This window comes from Scomber japonicus, chromosome 9 (genome assembly GCF_027409825.1).
Source record: "Scomber japonicus isolate fScoJap1 chromosome 9, fScoJap1.pri, whole genome shotgun sequence".
NCBI lineage: Eukaryota > Metazoa > Chordata > Actinopteri > Scombriformes > Scombridae > Scomber > Scomber japonicus.
In genome coordinates, this window is record NC_070586.1 from 38177686 (window position 1) to 38196596 (window position 18911).

The following is an 18911-nucleotide window of genomic DNA, read 5'->3' on the forward strand; positions in this document are numbered from 1 at the left end:
ACAAATGTTTCATGTTTTTCTCAAACTGTAGACATGAGACACTTTCTTTGTCATGTGATTAAATTTATGGCTGTCTCTTTCCATATGTAGTTTTCACATTTGTACTGTATGTTCATAGCCTTGGGAAATACCGCAAACCCAGCAGCAGCAGCCTCCTCCCTCCCCCTCCAGCTTTATCTTTATTACCACTGATTATAATGTGTATCCATGCCGATCTATAATACTGTTATTATGTAGAACACACAATGGCCAACCAAACAAGGATGGAGGCAATAAATAAAAGCCTCAGCCTTTGTCTGACAGAATCTGAGGCTAGACAAGCCTGTTAAAACAAGATTTATGTGCTTTCAATACTGAGGGTGATGTATTTGTCCTTCTGATTCTCTGAAAGAGATATAAGGAATAAAAGAGTGAGGATGGACGCCTTTTGTCAGCACAAACTATCTCATCAGGCCATGTATCATTATGACAATGAGCTATGGTGGACAAGATGGAAGAAATCCACTTTCCTCTGAGTCTAATAGTTGTCTTCTGTTAATACCTGAGCTGCTAAGAGAAGAGGAGTTTGTAATTGGAAAAATGTGGAGCATCAGGGTCTCTAGTAGTGCAGTAATCCTCTTTATGCTTGGCTTCATCGCTGATGCGTTCACTTTGCACCTTGGAGCCGATAATGGGATGAGAATTTCTCCTCCTCATTGACTTTGCTCTTTTAACCCATGAAATGAACGATTAATGCAGCGTCACAGGGGAAACAGCTGTTTATCTACTTCTGTTCATCTCCCTAAATGAAGATGAGGAGGAGGAGGATGTAATTCACCGCTTGTCAAACATCAGCAGGATATGAACACTCTTTTTCAGGGACCTAAGTGGCCCCAAACCTTAAAAACTAGCCTGATATATCTTATTCCTCTTCTCATCCAAAAACTGTTAAAGACACATCAATGAATTACCTTACACACACACACACACACACACACACACACACACACACATTCAAATGCAGATTCATCCGCTGTTGAAAGTAGTCCCCATCCAATGCACTATTTCCTCAATGTTGGAGTAACGTTTGTTAAAAGCAACAATAACCATTTGAAATTGCTGAAGCTTTTTAAAAAAAAAAAGTGTTAATGAAACTATATATTTGTGAGGTGTTTTCTTCCAGATTTACATCTTCAGTAAGAACCAGTGGGCTTTATGGGATTTGTTTAATGTAATAAAAAAGTCAAACACTGCTAGACTTAACCTTCCTTAACAAGCCTATAAGAGAGAAAAATAAAAGCATTGTTTTACAGTGTTTTTAAAAAATTGATTAAAAAAAATAAAAAGATAATTTGCAATTATATTAATCTATAATATACATACATTCCTTATATTATATACAAGTGTTGAATGTTCCTGGGATTAAACAGTAAGGAATCCTCAAACACCAACTAAACTATTGTTAACTTATTGTGAAAATAGTCATCACGGCGATTGACTCAATCACACACACACACACACACACATACACACACACTGGATGGAGCACTGTGCTGATGAATAGATCAACCATAAACAACAATTCAAAGCTGGGAAGCACCTGAACTATTTTCTATTTGTTCTGATTAGATATCTGAGTTTCACTGCTGCACCTTTTTACAATGCTCAAAATATGTGTTTAATGAACAAATGAAGCCAAAGTTCTTGAGTGGCAGCAGTACAAGAAGTTTGCCTCAATAAAATAAAGTGTCCATCAAATCAGTCCATCTTGTGATTGGAATCAAAAAGTCGTTGACTGGAGAATAAGAGAAGATCATACATCTGGCCTGACTTTTAATGTCACCTTCCAATACTTTATAGTTTTTGATTCTCAGTCATCCACAAACATTTCAGTGAGTACCCAAAAAGTAGTGACCAAGCCCTACCTGTGACCCAGTGCTTCATTAGTGTCTGCTCAGCACAGTTTGCTCTACATAGACATAATTCACTGAAATAAATACTGACAGGAATAACAGTTAGCAGCATTATCTGTCCTGTGCTAACTGTGTGAAGAAAACATAAAAATAAAGGAAGCCAATGAAAGGCAGAGGGAAATGAAGGGGGGAATATTTAGTGTCACAGCGATCGAAGACTCAGTCATTTTTTAAGGTAACTCTCAAGTAGCCTTTTCTTCTGCCACATAGTATTCTTAAGCAATTAGGTGTGAGACAAAAGTTGACCCATTTGAGAAAAGGTGCTGATGGTAGTCCTCAGATAATAATCAATTAATAAGGAGAGCCCCGGGGCAACAGTAAATCACCATGGGTATTTATCAGCACACAAAGGAACCTATGACAGCCTTTGTCTGCTCTGCTTTTGATGGAATCTCTCAATGAGCATTCCACAAAGCTGCTCTGACCATCTACTGCCTGATGCAACGCTTTAAGCTTCCTCTGAGAACAGACTATATGTCAGTGTAGACTCTTTGTAGTGGAAAACAAGGCACAACATAGTGAAAAATCTCATCTAGAAGAGGATATTCAATCAATAATCAATAAATACAAACACGGTCGATTTCTTCCTGTGGAGCCGACATGAACACTCTTTTGTATCAGTAAATGTCTGCTGTCAGTCAGCTGTTCTATCAGCTCCTCAGGATTTAATGAATAGAACACTTTAATACACTTACACACTGCTTAGACTTTTTGTTTCTCTTTAATAATAATTGTGCTTTGTTGCAACTACAACAATATGTATCATAATGTATTCCTGTTTCCAGCTCAAAATGTACAATCTAACTAACCAACACACAAATCTATCCTAATTTATCCAAATGTTTCAGTCTTGTTTCCCATTTGCATCAACAGTTTCTGAACAGAATTCTGGCTTAACAAATTTCTATCTCAACTCAACTCGACTCTCAATATTCACTGCTTCATGTCTTTCCTGCTGCAGAACTTACAACTAAAACACATGTATCTATTAAATGTGAGTCTAATTAAATAGGAACATTATTTTCTTACACTGCACAGGGAATCAGACGGCAGAATCTGATGTAGACAAAGAAATAATGAACCTGATGTCAAATGATTTAAGATTTACTGTAAACATGCTACACTGCTACATTCACAGCTACAATGTTATTAACTTCATACTCACCCTCACACACATGCTCTCCCTCTCTCTACACACACTACCTACACACTGAGCTATTCCTTACTTATATAATACATTTTAGTTTAAAAAACATCTAAAAAATATCTGATGCCCCACTTAGCAACTTACAACACACACAGAAACTCTGCTCTTTTAAAATGACTTCATCCCAGCTCTATGGAGGATGAAGCCAGTGAAGTTATTACTATTTACAGTGTTTGATGCATGCAACAGTGAAAGCAGAGTGATAGCTGATATTTATCTCTTATGAACCTGTTTTTTATTGCACCTGCAGGCCTGTGCAGCTATTTACACATGAATTAACAACAAAAATCAATCAATCATAACTTTAACTGTGTTCTGACAGGAAGCTGATTCGTTCAATGCTTGTGTCCAATGAGATGAATGTGTGTAAGGTCAAAGGTCAGACAGAGGACCTGTCACTGAGCTCAATGCTGGATTAACACCACTGTTTTTTAAATGGTCTATTCTCACATTTTAGCTCCATTCTACCTGATTAGAGTATAACTGTGCATAATAACAATGATTAAAAAAGATAATAATAATAATAATAATAATAATAATAATAATAATATTCCTATATTAATCTCTAAAGGAGACCCTCTCTACTCAATAGAGACATTCTAAGCAGAAAAGGTTCCTTCAGGATAATATAAATATATCAGTATTATTTATTGTTGTGATTGTAGCAGTTGAGTTTGCACGTTGATATTGTTCCCTTACAGATTATCTCAGCTGCCTGAGTCTTATTTCATCAAAAGCCAAAGTTAAAAAAACAGGGTTATGGTTAGTTGTCACCTTTGACTCTTCACTGCATTTAAACACCTGAATTATATATTCAGATATGTTGTATATTAATATATTTCAACCAGACATACAAACCATTGTGTTGTATTATTGTACTGAACTATAGTTAGTTACTTATATTATCTTTATGACTTCCAAAATGTAGCTTCTAGAATTCTTACTATACCAACTTATTACCTGTGTCAGTATTTTTTTATATTTCACATTATATATATATATATATATATATATATATATATATATATGTTTACTATTATTTATATATATATACTTGTAATGTGTATCAAGACACTGTGACTTTGCAATGTAATATGAGCATAATAAGTTAGTATGGGTTCTCCACACAAAGAGGACTGATCTATAAAAAGGCATAAATGCTTTATTATCCATTATGAAAGAGGTATATGTGTGTGTGTGTTTGTGTGTGTGTGTGTGTGTGTGTGTGTGTGTGTGTGTGTGTGTGTGTGTGTGTGTGTGTGTGTGTGTGTGTGTGTGTGTGTGTGTGTGTGCGTGTGTGTGTGTGTGTGTGAGTGTGTGTGTGTGCGTGTGTGTGTTGTTTCCTCTGAGGAACCTCTTTCCAAGTAACTTTATCCTGATACTGGGCAGGTTCCCACATAAGGATACATATAGCTGCACACACCCCCACCCCAAATAACACTGACAGGACCTGATCTTCTTTTCATCTGTTCAATCTAGCAGGGTTTCTGATCATTCAATACACACACAATACACACACAAAGCACGTGACCTGAGGCTGCAACCAGACGCCACACACCGCAGGCTCAACACTTTGTTTCATACATGATGATTTATAATCCTGTGACTGTGCTATTCAACAGGGTTTACATCAGTCTGCAGTCATTTTAATGATTGTAAGTATCATCCAAACACTGATCAGGTTATTGTACTGATCAATGATCAATGAGCTTTCACCAGTGTCTCAGCTGAGTTTACACAAGATGAATGTAACTCAAGGCTGGAAGGTCAGACAAGTTTAGACCAATGACATCATGGTACACATGTGATGTCTCCATGCACAGACGTCACCACAGTAACCCCCATCTCAATGGCAAATAAGCACAAATCAGTAACTGCCATTACGAAACAAATTTATATTATAGACAAGCCTTTATTCTTCTTCTTGGTTAAGTATACTTTATCATATTTACTGTAGCAAAGTAATACTGTTTTCTGATCTGCTCCTGTTTTCATTTGCTAATGATGCCTTATGGCAGAGGTTGGCAAATAGTGGCCCGTGGTCCAAATTCAGCCCTGCAGTAACAATATTTGGCCCTATGATGAAAATTCTAACTTTAACAGATTTTACAAATAAAATAAACGGCTCCTGTAAATCCCAGTTATTGTCATATATACTTGTTACATCTAATCCTGCCCTCACACCAGCAGAGACATTACAACTGTCATACTATCTGAAGTCTAATAAACCTTCCAGAAATGAAAGTTTAATACATTCATTCTACAACTTTTGGCAGTGGAAGACCCCATCTCTTTTGACTGTTCCTTCTTTCCTTCCTTCCTCCCTCTTCCTTTAATTTTTCCTTTGTTCTTCCCCTCCTTCCATACTTCTTTCCTCACTTCCTTCTATCCTTCCTTGCTTCTTTCCTTCCTTCCTCCTTCCTTCCTTTCTTCCTTCCTCCCTTCCTTCTTTCCTCCCTCACTCCCTACCCCTTTCCTTCCTTCCTTTCTTCCTTCCTCCCTTCCTTCTTTCCTCCCTCACTCCCTACCCCTTTCCTTCCTTCCTTCCTTCCTTCCTTTTCTCCTTCCATCCTTCCTTCCTCCCTCCCTACTCTCCTTACTTCCTTCCTCCCTCCTTCCTTACTCCTTCCTTTCCTTCCTTCCTCTCCTTCCTCCTTCCAGGAGGGTTAAAGGAGCCCTGTTTTATTTTTGGACACTTTCTCAGTCGGCTCTCTGCTTAGCAAAGCTGATCTAACTGACATTTGTTTGTCAGCGCAGAATGACAGTGATGTTTTGAAGACACATTGATCTGGATATTTGGAGCAGTCCACTCTGATCACACTTGTCAGAGGTGAACAGTGGAGATAGGCTGCCGCTGATTTGCTTCGCACTGACAATGTCTCCCTACACTAAGTCCAAAATCAATCTCTAATTGAACGCTCCAACAACAATCCATACTGTCTCTAAACCCAAGTGACTAGCCGACTCCATCATTACTCCATCAACCAGTGCTTTCCTGTAACTTCTCACAACTTTTTAGGATATTTCTACAACTATCATTTATACAGTCATGTGTCATATTTAAAACATCTGTCTACTGTGTGTGTCAGAAATGTCTTTTTTGTTGTTTTTTAACATCACTTCAAATTGTATTTCATTCTCATTTGTAATATTGTGAAACATACCTGTGAATGAAATGTCTTTTTTCATTAAGCAGATTCAGTCTGATTCAGTCTTTTTTCTTTGCATATAAAAGACTGTGTGCTACCAGAAATGTTCAATCAGTAAAAATAGTGTTGTAGTGTATAAAATCTGTGTGATCTATGACATGACAAATAATGTCATCCTCACACTTCAATGTAATCCAACACATGTTCAATTTATAATGGAGATACAGTATACAGTATCTCTGGAATTCAGCTAAGTTCAATTCTCATTTGTTCAGCTCTGCAGATGTTTTTAAAAACCTATCTTTTTACAAAAGCATTTTACTAAATGTCTTTTAAAAACATGGTTCTCCTTTTAACTTTTTTTTTTAATTTTCTGCTCTGTAGCACTTTGAGATTGCTGAAATGTAAAGTGCAATACAAATAAAATGTATAATTTATAATAATAATCATATTAAATGTGATTTCTTCTGTTGTGTACTCAGGAACATTATTTTCTTAGACTAGACAGGAAGTCAGAGGGCAGAATTTACTGTAGGCAAACAAAGAAATATTTCAATATGATACCAAATTTAAGACAATTTGATGTTCATACATCAGATGAAGTAATGTAATAGAAAATAAACTGCATTTCCTGATATATATGAAAGCCATTGTTTAGTAAGTCAAGGACAGACAGGTGAGGACATGAGACAGAGTGTAAAACATTGTGTACAGAAGAAGGAATTCAAAATAACAAAAACATGGCACGCTAGACCTGAGCCTAAAATAGACTGTCATTGTAACTGGCAGTGCCTTTTATTCTCTGCTGGGTGGTTAACTTCCTGATATTATGTAAAGGCTCTAAACACAGATCTATTTCCCCAATAAAAGCAGCTGCTGCCGGCACAATCCACACTTTGAGAAAATACACGGTCAGGCTGTAAGTGGCCAATAAAAGCAGAGGATGGATCACATGAAGGCCAGGGTGTCGCCCCATGCGATGTCTGCTATTGTTAACACTAGGTCAAAGCCCAGTATATAGCCAGTATGTGACTGGATTATGTATAGTCAGTGTTACAGTGTTTACAGTGATAGTCATAATGTCAATTCCTGGATATTAAATATTTATCTTTATTGTCTGTAGTGCTGCTAGTAATATGTGTTGTTAGTTGTAGTGAAGTAGCTTATCACATGACATGGTTAAGCTCTGTTTGAGTACAAAAAACCATTCCACTCATATCCTGGGAAGTCTTTGAAAGAGAACATTTGAATGTTTAATTATAACTATTGTAATGATCTATGAACCCCCTGCTCTAGTTTCTTTTAAAACTAATGCACTTTAACTATATGTTTGATCCCGTATATGATGTTTAGCTTGTTTTAGCTTTTTTTTTAAAAATTAGATTTAATTTATTTTCGAATTCTGAGACCTGAGTATTATATCTGGCTCACATGTCTGACATGATGACTGACAAATATAGCATCTTGAATGATCTTGAATCTTGTGTTGAATCTCTGTCATCTCTTTCACTCTTTGGATGTCTCTTGTTATTCTAAGACTCTCTCTGAATGATTGTTCCTTGTGGTACTTTAACTGTGTGCTCTCCTTCATGCCTCCAGGCGCATGAAGAGCTCCTGCTCTGTGAGCTTGTGCTGTTTGACCGACTCCAATGCAGCTGAAGCTGAAGCTGAGTGAACCCACATCACTGATTCTCATGTGCAGCAACCTCAAGCTCACCACCGGGTCAGCTGCTGAAATCATCCTCAAGGCTTAGTCGCTACAGCGCTTCCACACACTCCTTCAACAGTCTGGCAGCCATAGTGTGGAACAGTCAGTCAGTGAGTCACAGCAGCATTTGCGGTGCCAATCTAAGATTTCTTGTTTCATTTCCAAGTGCTTTATTTATTTTCATTTAATTAATCCAGAAGATTGAAGCTATTTTATTTATAGCTGACCGTTATTATTTACACACTCTAAAAATGAAAACTTAAAGTTGTTGGCCTAACCATATTTTTTCAGCTAACTAAACAAAAAAGGTTGGGTTGTGTTGTAAACGAATCAACCTATGTATTCCAACTATCTTTTTCAAGTTTCTTGGCTAAAGTTGGTCTCACTTAATTTGACTTAGCAAACCTCAAAACTGTGCATTTGAGGTCAGGACAAATTCTAGAAAACTAGAGTGCATATCTGCAAGGCAAGGCAAGGCAGTTTTATTTATATAGCGCATTTCATACACAATGGCAATTCAATGTGCTTTACATAAAACAGAAAAACGTAATTTGAGAAACTTAAAACATACAATTAACCCCCCACCCCCACCCCCCCATAATAAAAACAAAGTACAGAAAAATAGAAAGACATAAATAAAATGATTGCAGCATAAAATAATAAATTAGCTTTAAAATCATTAAAAGGACATAGAGTGCAAATGAAAGATTAAAATGTAAAGTGATTTAAAAGAGCTCAATCATAAGCACAGGAGAAGAGAAATGTTTTTAACCTGGATTTAAAAGTGTTCACTGTTGGGGCTGATTTCAGTTCTGCTGGTAGTTTGTTCCAGTTGTGTGCAGCATAACAGCTAAAAGCTGCTTCACCATGTTTAGTTTGAACTCTGGGCTCAACTATCTGACCTGAGTCAGTAGATCTCAGAGCTCTACTGGGTTTATATTCTACTAACATGTCATTCATGTATTCTGGACCTAAACCATTCAGTGATTTGTAGACCAGTAGCAGAACTTTAAAATCTATTCTATAGCTGACTGGGAGCCAGTGTAAAGACTTTAGAACTGCAGGGGTTCCATCACAACCACACTGTGTCCATGTGCTGCCGACATCTCTTCGAGATGTTTTACTCTCAAGGTGAGTATTATGCTCAATATGGTACTAAAAGTCGGGGTTCACGTGTGTAGATTATACTTTATTATATATACTTATTTAATTATATATTTATTGGCCTTTTAACTTTGGGACCCGGAGAAGTATCCCTCTCACGGCGGAGTTCTTTCAATGTATAAATCATGTATAAATTAAATGGGAAGGACTCGTTTAAATATGCCAGCACAGCCTAGTATGAACGGGCACTGGGGAGCACACAGACACACTGAGCTCACTTGCTACCTGTGGTTGTTGTATGGGCTGTGTACACGTTGTGTATGTCCTGTTACTAACTCAAAACATGTTACCAAGTTTAAATTAAACAGCCAGAGTCATCAAGATATAACACTGGACCAGACTAGAGTTGTTCCGATTCCAATACCGGTATCAGATACGCCTCCCATACTGCCGAAAATGTCCATCTGTTTACCAGTTAGCTACGTTAGCTCCGTTAGCTCTGTTGGCTCCATTGGCTCCGTTGGCTACAGTTGAACTGGAGCTCATTTATTTAACAAAATAAGCAGTGCTACAAATAACTGGTATACTGCGCACGTATGTCTTTGATGTTAAAGTTTAGTGTTACTTTAGACTCATTTATACAATCGGGAGTCATGTAAACATGACATACTGCTCGTCTTGTTCCGGTCGGTCGTCACGGAAACATGATGCTCTGTCAGTGATGCGGTTGTTTGGACCAGAGTGAAAAGTATAGGAGATGAAAAATGAAACCATGTATCTAATCAGTTTACACCACCAGTATGTATGACAACACATACTGTACATACTATGAGACAGCACCAACAGAGAAACAATCTATTAAATTAAATGATAAATTGGTGGACTGACAAGTTTGTGTTATGCTGCACATTTTTTGAGTGTACATTTTGTTATTTATTTGTTTATTTTATCAAGTAACTGGACTTTTATTTCTTGTTGAAGTTGTCCTACGAGGTGCAAATGTTGTGATTTTGCGTGCACAAACCAAGAGGGTCTCTTCAAGCACTATCGTCTGAGGCACGGAGGAGGAGCTAACTGGCCCTGTATTTACAGCACTATTTATAATGGTGTTACTAAGCTCAGGATTGTTATTACAGTGCTTTTGAACTGTGTTGTGGTTTGGACTCTTTTAACATGTCCACACCAGTCTGTATCTTTTTTTTGTGTGCAGTCTACTACTTTTGGTAGATACTAAGAGATTTCATCCTCCTGCATATTTGCTGGAATGTTGTAAATAATGTTTAAATAAACATGTTTTACTGAACCAGTATTATTTGTATTTGTATCATATATAGGCATAATAGAAAAGTTTTAGTTGCCATAACTTCTCGTGTTTGAGAGTATTTATAAGTACAACTCAAAATGTTGAGTTTTAATGCATTTGAAAGGTAACTCATCTGAAACAAAAATAATTAGTTGAGACTGCTGAATTTTAAGTGTTTAAAAAATCTAAATTTGAAGTTATCTCAAAGTTAATTTATAAGTTATCTCAACAAAAGATAATTTGTTGTCTTAAATGTATGTAGTTTTCTTCAAAACTTGAGAGTTTTAGTTGGACTCAAAACGCAAAAATCTATTGCTAATCTTTTTAGCTTGTGACACCTTTGTCTACCTGTTTAACCTCAGCTGTTCTTTGTTATATCTACGTCTAAATCATTCTGGAGGACTGGAAAGATCACTTTTTTTTAGTAATTAACAAAAAATAGTAATATTTGGACTGACTGAAAGCATTAGATGTAACCTTCTCATGGGCTTTGACACATGAGTGAAATCAAGTGCTTGGACACAATGTGAGCTGAGCAGCTGATTGGGTTATCACTGAAATATATCCATAAACTCTGTAATATTTTTATTGTGAAGGACAAGCAACACCCAAACTCACAGTCAAACATCACAAATATATATATATATATATATATATATATATACATGTGGCGTTATGTATAAAATATATTAGTGTTGTTGAGGAATCACTTACCTCGTTTCTGCATGAAACTGAAAAGATCATCAAGAAACTCTTTGCGCTTTTCATCATCATCCAATTCATACAACTAGAAAAAAGAGAAGCAAAGAATTCAATGAATAATTAAGTTACTTGTGTTACTTCAAGACAATCTCTGAGTTAAACGTGAGCACAGTGAGGTAAGTGTAATGTCACACAGCAACACACAGTACCACTCTTATGCCACATATGAAGAGAATGCAATTCAGCCATGACTAGCTTTTTCACATCCAGAGCATCACCAACGTACGTGTGTGTCAGCTCACAAACAAATGAGCAACACATCAGTCTGTCATGCAGCTGCACACTACATCATCTATGAGAATGTAAAGCTATCCATTCATGCAAATCAATGCAAATACCTGGACAAAGGTACCTCCTAACTTAGATTTAAACTAATCTTTGACTCAATAACTGATCATACCTAACATCAGCACCAAACACACAGTGGAACTTCATGCACTTCCTCACTGCAGACACACGTGTACTGATAGGAACCAAGAAGCTACTCACACCCAACAGACTGCTCTGCACTGTGTTAGCACTGCACTGGCACTCAAACACAAATCCAAAGCTTCATAAGAGTGGGATTGTTTGTAGAGTGGATGAACTGGGTTTGTACCTGATACCTGTTGGTTCATTTTTAAAACACTCACATATTACAATACTATGTTGATATAAGATACCATAAGATCACCTTTATTGTCCTGAAGGACATGTGTGTTGAGTTAAAAGTGCTGAATACAGCTGTACATAAACAACATACATGACAGACACAGTGACAGGACCAAGAATACAAATACAAATACATAAAACCATTCAAGTAAAACCTATTAAAGAAACTTTAAAAAGTCCTAAAACATGAGCAATAATAAATAACAATAAATAGTAAGTGATCTCAAGCTGAAAGTGATATTTGCTTCTCAATCTCAGGTGTGTTATGTGTGTGCGTGTTTAGCAGTGTCATGGATGTGAGGACGAACGAGAGTTTAAAATGATTACTTTAGTATCTGCTGCCTGATGGTAACAGTGTGTGTGTGTGTGTGTGTGTGTGTGTGTGTGTGTGTGTGTGTGTGTGTGTGTGTGTGTGTGTGTTGGCTCATTGAGTATTCTGCGTGCCTGTTTTATTACTTTAGCATCATAGATGGATTGAAGAGATGGCTTTCCTTTATGTCTTATGATTTTAATAGCAGTTTTCACTTGAGTAAAAAAAATAACATTGCAAAGGAAACATCGATTTTTAAAATGAAATGAAATTTTAATATCAGACAGTGCTAGTAGAGTAATTAGTAAGCCACACTTCTATAAATAAAGTCTATAGTTTATATATGCAACATATTTATTACTTTCCTTTATTCATTTATTAATGTTTGGTATTTTGAATGTGTTTTCTTCTCCTCTGTCAGTCATCTAACAGTCATATCACAGCAGGATACCTGCTTGTGTCTGTGTCTGTGGCCCTCAGTATATTTTAGTAGCACTAGTTTCCTTATTGGCATATCCATTATGCTCCTCATCCTGCTCTATTCACAGGGGCAGCGACGGAGTCAAAGAGGCTTTTAAATGAACCTCTCCAGCCAGATGCTGCAGGAAATATGTCAGTGGCAACGTTCACTTTCAGTAAGGCCCAGAGTCATGTTAACAGGCCCACTTAATCAATACTGGAAGACAGAAGGATGACCTTTGGAATCAGTGGGGCCCTGTGGATGAGGCCCCTGAGATAATAACTGATCATTTAGAAGTGTATTAGCTGTCACCAATATTAAAGGACCAGTGCAGGTCAGCACTCAGGAGGAAACCATAGGGGGGTTGGGGGTTCGTTAAAGGGAAGGGTTCCGGAGGTGGGAGGAGGTGTACATGTGTGTGTTTGCGTTGGGGGAAGGGAGGTTGTGAGTGCATTGTGAATGCTGCACTGCAGGCGGTCCGTGGTGGAGGGAATATCGAAAGGTAAAGGAACAGCAAGCCATTGCAAAAATGTTAAGTGCACAAATGCACAGCGGATGACAATGCCACAGGATCAATTGTGAAGCCCGTGGTGAGCAAAGCATACATCCATAGACAATGATGCACATGTGCTCATAGAAGCAACAACACGTTAACATGCACACAAACACACACACACACATACACACACACACACAAAGAAGTACATTTAGTGAAATGAATTTAAAATATCTTTCTATGGGTACATTTTAAGCAGTTCAGCATGAAAGCATGAAAACAGATTACTTAAAAAAAATCAGGTGGAATAGATATTGTATGTAAGTGTAATCAGTGTAGTAAGCAACTAAAACAACCCTTAACTGTTCAGAATAACTATTTCACTAAACTAAATCATTCCATGTGAAATATAGTGTGTGTATGCCAAACAACACATTTATTTAAGTTAGGCTTACTAACATGACAACTTAGAATGTTTCATTTGTATTTTGTGAAACATCAATCTGATTTATTTGTTAAAATCATTCAAACTTATTGCCTAAAAAAGACATTCGTGTTCAAACATCCATTATACATGAATGAAAAACAGAGACCATTCTCCTACAATAATCTCATTTACAGTTAAACATAATACATTAAGGTTCACAGTGCAAAGTTCAATTATATGCATTTATTACATTTTCTTCCTTCTAAAACTGACTGTGATTCACTCCAACAATATAGTTTTAATTACTGAATAGAACAAAGCAGAAATTGATTCCTCTTGTCTGATTTTGGGGATGCTTCTAGAAATAGCAGCAGGAGGAAGAGCGTGTGTAGTGCAGGTTTTTGGTAACAAACTTTAAATGACAGTATAAAAATAAGCCTAACCAATACTGAATTATTTTGGCTTATACCAATAGGTAGAACTAATACATATCCAGTAACGGTATAATGGCAGATATATTTTTGGTTGAAATAACAACATTTAGTAAACAATAACTTAAACTTGTTCACAATGACACCAAATGGTCAGCTATGTTACACTCTGCCGAAATATAAGCCAGTACCAAAACCTACTGTGGAACAATAAACACTTGCCAGCCAATGTATCAATTATAAAAATAAATAAAAATATAGTTCTGGGGGGAAAAAATCAAACCCTGACCTTTAGCTGAACACATAATCCTGAAACAATGGTTTTAATACTGTAGTAACAATAACATGCATTAATAGGCTATGCTTGGCAGACAGTAGGTGCAACAATATGAAAGGGGAATGACTCTAGCAATAGATCTCACTCATGTATGAATCAGCATAGACTCACAGCAACTGTCAGGAACTTGCTGATAAACTCAGGGGCTGACTATTTAAAAAGAGTGAGGGCCTTCATTTAGTTACCATGACAATAAAAAGTAACTGAATCCACCATCATAACAAGTGAGATCTCATGCATGACTTATTCAATATTTACATTGGAACTCTAGATGATTTGTCACCAACAATATGATCAGGATGTAGGTCTACATTAAGTAGGAAGGCACACAGTTTCCTCACATGACTTCATTTGTTTAGGTTTCCTGCATTCAGCTCACAGGCAAAGAGAAATGAACTCAGTGAGAGAAAAGTCACTGGGCAGCATTCCTGTCTGTTTGGACATGTCTTGATACCCTGTTTGTTTTTGTTTTCCCCTCTGTGTGTGTGTGTGTGTGTGTGTGTGTGTGTGTGTGTGTATATGTGTGTGTGTGGGTGTGTGTGTGTGAGAGAGAGAGAGAGAGAGAGAGAGAGAGAGAGAGAGAGAGAGAGAGAGAGAGAGAGAGAGAGAGTGTGTGTGTGTGTGTAGTAAATGAACAGACAGACAGGCTGAGGCAAGCTGAAGGACACTGAGTTCAGCTGAACCTGAAGGCTGACAGTCACTGAGGTCAGCTTAGGGAAGCCTGCTGACATTGAACTAAGAAAAGCCTCCTGGCCATTCTGCTTTCACCAGAACTACACCTGTAACTCACAGTCTAAGAGTGATACACTGTAAAAACTACACCTGTAACTCAGTCCGAGAATGATACACACTGTAAAAACTACACCTGTAACTCAGTCTGAGAGTGATACACACTGTTAAAACTACACCTGTAACTCACAGTCTGAGAGTGATACACACTGTTAAAACTACACCTGTAACTCACAGTCTGAGAGTGATACACACTGTTAAAACTACACCTGTAACTCACAGTCTGAGAGTGATACACACTGTTATACTACACCTGTAACTCAGTCTGAGAGTGATACACACTGTTATACTACACCTGTAACTCAGTCTGAGAGTGATACACACTGTTATACTACACCTGTAACTCACAGTCTGAGAGTGATACACACTGTTAAAACTACACCTGTAACTCAGTCTGAGAGTGATACACACTGTTATACTACACCTGTAACTCACAGTCTGAGAGTAATACACTGTAAAAACTACACCTGTAACTCACAGTCTGAGAGTAATACACTGTAAAAACTACACCTGTAACTCACAGTCTGATAGTGATAGACTGTAAAAACTACACCTGTAACTCAGTATAAGAGTGATACACTGTAAAAACTACACCTGTAACTCACAGTCTTATAGTGATAGACTGTGAAAACTACACCTGTAACTCAGTCTGAGAGTGATACACTGTAAAAACTACACCTTGTCATTCACAGTATGAGAGTAATACACTGCAAAAACTACACCTGTACCAAACAGTCTGAGTAATACACTGTAAAAACTACACCTGTAACTCAGTCTGAGAGTGATATACACTGTAAAAACTACACCTGTAACTCTCAGTCTGATAGTGATAGACTGTAAAAACTACACCTATAACTCAGTCTGAGAGTGATACACTGTAAAAACTACACCTGTAACTCACAGTCTGATAGTGATAGACTGTAAAAACTACACCTGTAACTCACAGTCTGAGAGTGATAGACTGTAAAAACTACACCTGTAACTCACAGTCTGATAGTGATAGACTGTAAAAACTACACCTGTAACTCAGTCTGAGAGTGATACACTGTAAAAACTACACCTGTTATTTCAAGGCTTCTCATTCATTTTTGTTTCTTAGCATTTTCACAATACTGCCCAAAACAGAAAGAATATGAAGTCATTTGGAAAAAGTGGACTGACAACATTGAAATTAAATTGTGGATGTTAATAAGAAGAGCAACGTCTGTATAAAGGGTAGCAACAGTGTGAGGTTTACTGTAAAATAAAACATACATGATGAACTAATATGCATGTGACTTGAATCTAGCATCGAACCAGGGATGTGTCATTAAAACAGAATAATCAAGTAGTCGTTGCCAGGGACTAATGTTGACCTTTGTGCTGTAGTTGTAGAGTTGTAGTGTAGTCTACTATGAATGATTCATTAACAACTACTGCAGACACATTTTCATCTTCTCTAGTTTTTGTAAACCACTTCCACCTTATTTTGAAGTAGAACCTGAAACACAGAGTGAATCTTTACTGCTGCCCTCGGCTACTTTGACTCAGTAGTAAGTTAGCCTGCTAGCTAGCTAACTGGAGGGAAGGTGATGCTAACGAAGACACACAAAAGTCCAGTGTGGAAAAACTGCTGACTCATCTGAAAAAGTATCATCTGCTGTGACGGTTACTGAGGGAGATGGACCTGATGCTAGTACAGCTCCTCCAAAGAGAGAAAACTAACATTACGTCTCTCATTGCTAAAATGATTGTAAAGGAAATGCTCATTGTTGTTCAGGACAATCCACCTGTCATATTTTTAAGGGTCTGTAAGATTTTTTTCTTTTAATTAATGTGTAAAGAAATGAAGACTGATTATCATTCAAATTAATACAAGTTTATGGAGTTAAAGCTTGTTGTTTGTTATGAATATTACTTTTTTTTTGACGCATTATCTATTTAGCTCCTGTGAATGTTGGCATGCAGCAAATATTCAGCTAGTCGTCGATTATACCCTCTGACTAGTCGAACCTGAAAATGTGGCTATGCACATCCTTAAATCAAAGTCATGAGATACTAGAGATACTAACTTATCACAAACTCATGATTTTAAAGTTATAATTGAGGAGATTTCAGTCCCAGCATGATTTGGCAACACCTGTGGTTACTGGTGGTAACAGTAAGTGCCCGCCAAATGCGGGTTAAAATTCATTTTGGCGGGTAAGAGTGGAGTAAACGGGGCCAGCCTAAAGCAACACTTCAGGGAGCGCCATATGAAGGCTTTGATGCCAACCAGAGTAGGTGGAACCCGGTGGCTACCACATCTCTTATGGTATGTTAATTTATAGCCTACTAAAACCAGCAGTGTAGATGGATAATTTAATAATTATAATAATAATTATAATATTATAATCGCTTTCTTTTTCTTTTCATCAGTTTTAAATGCTGTCTGTGATATAATGCAGTTGTTTTGTTTGTAGTCCCAGGACGCCATGAACACCAATGCTGTTCTGAGGACAAAGGCCAAGGGGTTCCCCAACATAGGCAAGGATGGTGGAGTGCTTCTCCATGACACCATCTATCAACTAAGCAACCTCTCCAAGTCACTGCAGAGGTCAGTGTCAACCCTGGCTGAAGCGCAGAGCTGCTTGTCCTCCACTCAGGCTGTCATAGAAAAGTACAAGTCAAGGTATGTATCATATATCCTACAATTTATGATTTGATTTTAGGTTGTGTTGGTGTGTTTTAACCTCAGTGTAAATAAAAATAAATAAAAAGATGCCCATCCATCTATCTGGGGGGTCTGCACAACTGTAGACCTGTAGACAGACACCTATGAGGGAGTCCTCCTGAAGCCTACTGATGCTGACCAGCATGACAAGACAAAGAACGAGCTAATCAATTCTCTGTGCCGGTGCAGCACTGCTAGATTTAGTGATGTGAACAGTGGTGTCCTGCAGGATATGCGGCTAACCAGTTTCCAGTGCTGGCCAGAGGCAGACACGAGTTCAGTTTAGCAATTCAAATGTAATGAACAAATCTTAACGCATTTTATGTTTTAAGACAAATGCTTAACTTTATATTAATGGTTTCCCCTTTGTTCTCAGATTTTGGTGATGAAAAGGTAAACAAACTCATCAGTCACTTCCGACCTCTTCTGATGTCTGCTGGAGTGGATGTGGAGTTGATCCCTGATCAATGGACAATTCTCAAGACTGAACTGTACACAGCGGGATTCAGCCAAGGTACTTGGAGAATGATGTTTGAGAAAAAAAATCTCATACTGATGTACCTTAACAGTAGCATTTTTTAAAAAGTGCTTGAAAAGTATTCACGCTCTATAGAAATGTCTAATATTGTGAGACAGTTTTATTTTGTTTATCAGGAATCAGCGTAAATTTAATTTGTTAAAGGCACAATCCAAATTTGATGCCATCTTTTAATAACTAATTGTTTGCAAGTGCATAATGCATATTGTCTGTCTGACCCTGCTACAGGAATCTTTGAGAAGATCGGTGTCCTGATGTCCTTAATCTTTTTGATGCTCTCCTCACCATTCCTGCAACTACAGGTGACTGTGAAAGAGGGTTCAGTGTAATGAAGCAGGTAAAGAGTGACTGGCGCTCACGCATGAAAGGTGAGACCCTCTCTGACCTCCTTAAAACCCAGTTGTGCTCACCTGACATCAAAGACTTTGATTCAACCAAAGCCATTGACATCTGGCATGCTGACAGTTTGCACTCACGCAGGCCTGAGTTTGTGCGCAAACACAGAGCAAAAGGAACTGAGGCTGGCTCAGATTCAGATGGCGCCTCTGAAGAAATGAGTTCAGAGAGCTCTGAAGATATTTGATTCAGATGATAG

At 37.6% G+C, this 18911-nt stretch overlaps 1 protein-coding gene across 1 annotated transcript in view; it reads right to left on the reverse strand.

Moving 5' to 3' along the window:
* The window catches only part of arid3c (AT rich interactive domain 3C (BRIGHT-like)), a 90259-nt gene that overhangs the window by 10501 nt on the left and 60847 nt on the right, over positions 1-18911 (reverse strand). Inside the window, exon 3 of the mRNA XM_053326014.1 lies at positions 11138-11210. Coding sequence (XP_053181989.1) covers positions 11138-11210 — 73 coding nt within the window. The remainder of the gene's footprint in view (positions 1-11137; positions 11211-18911) is intronic.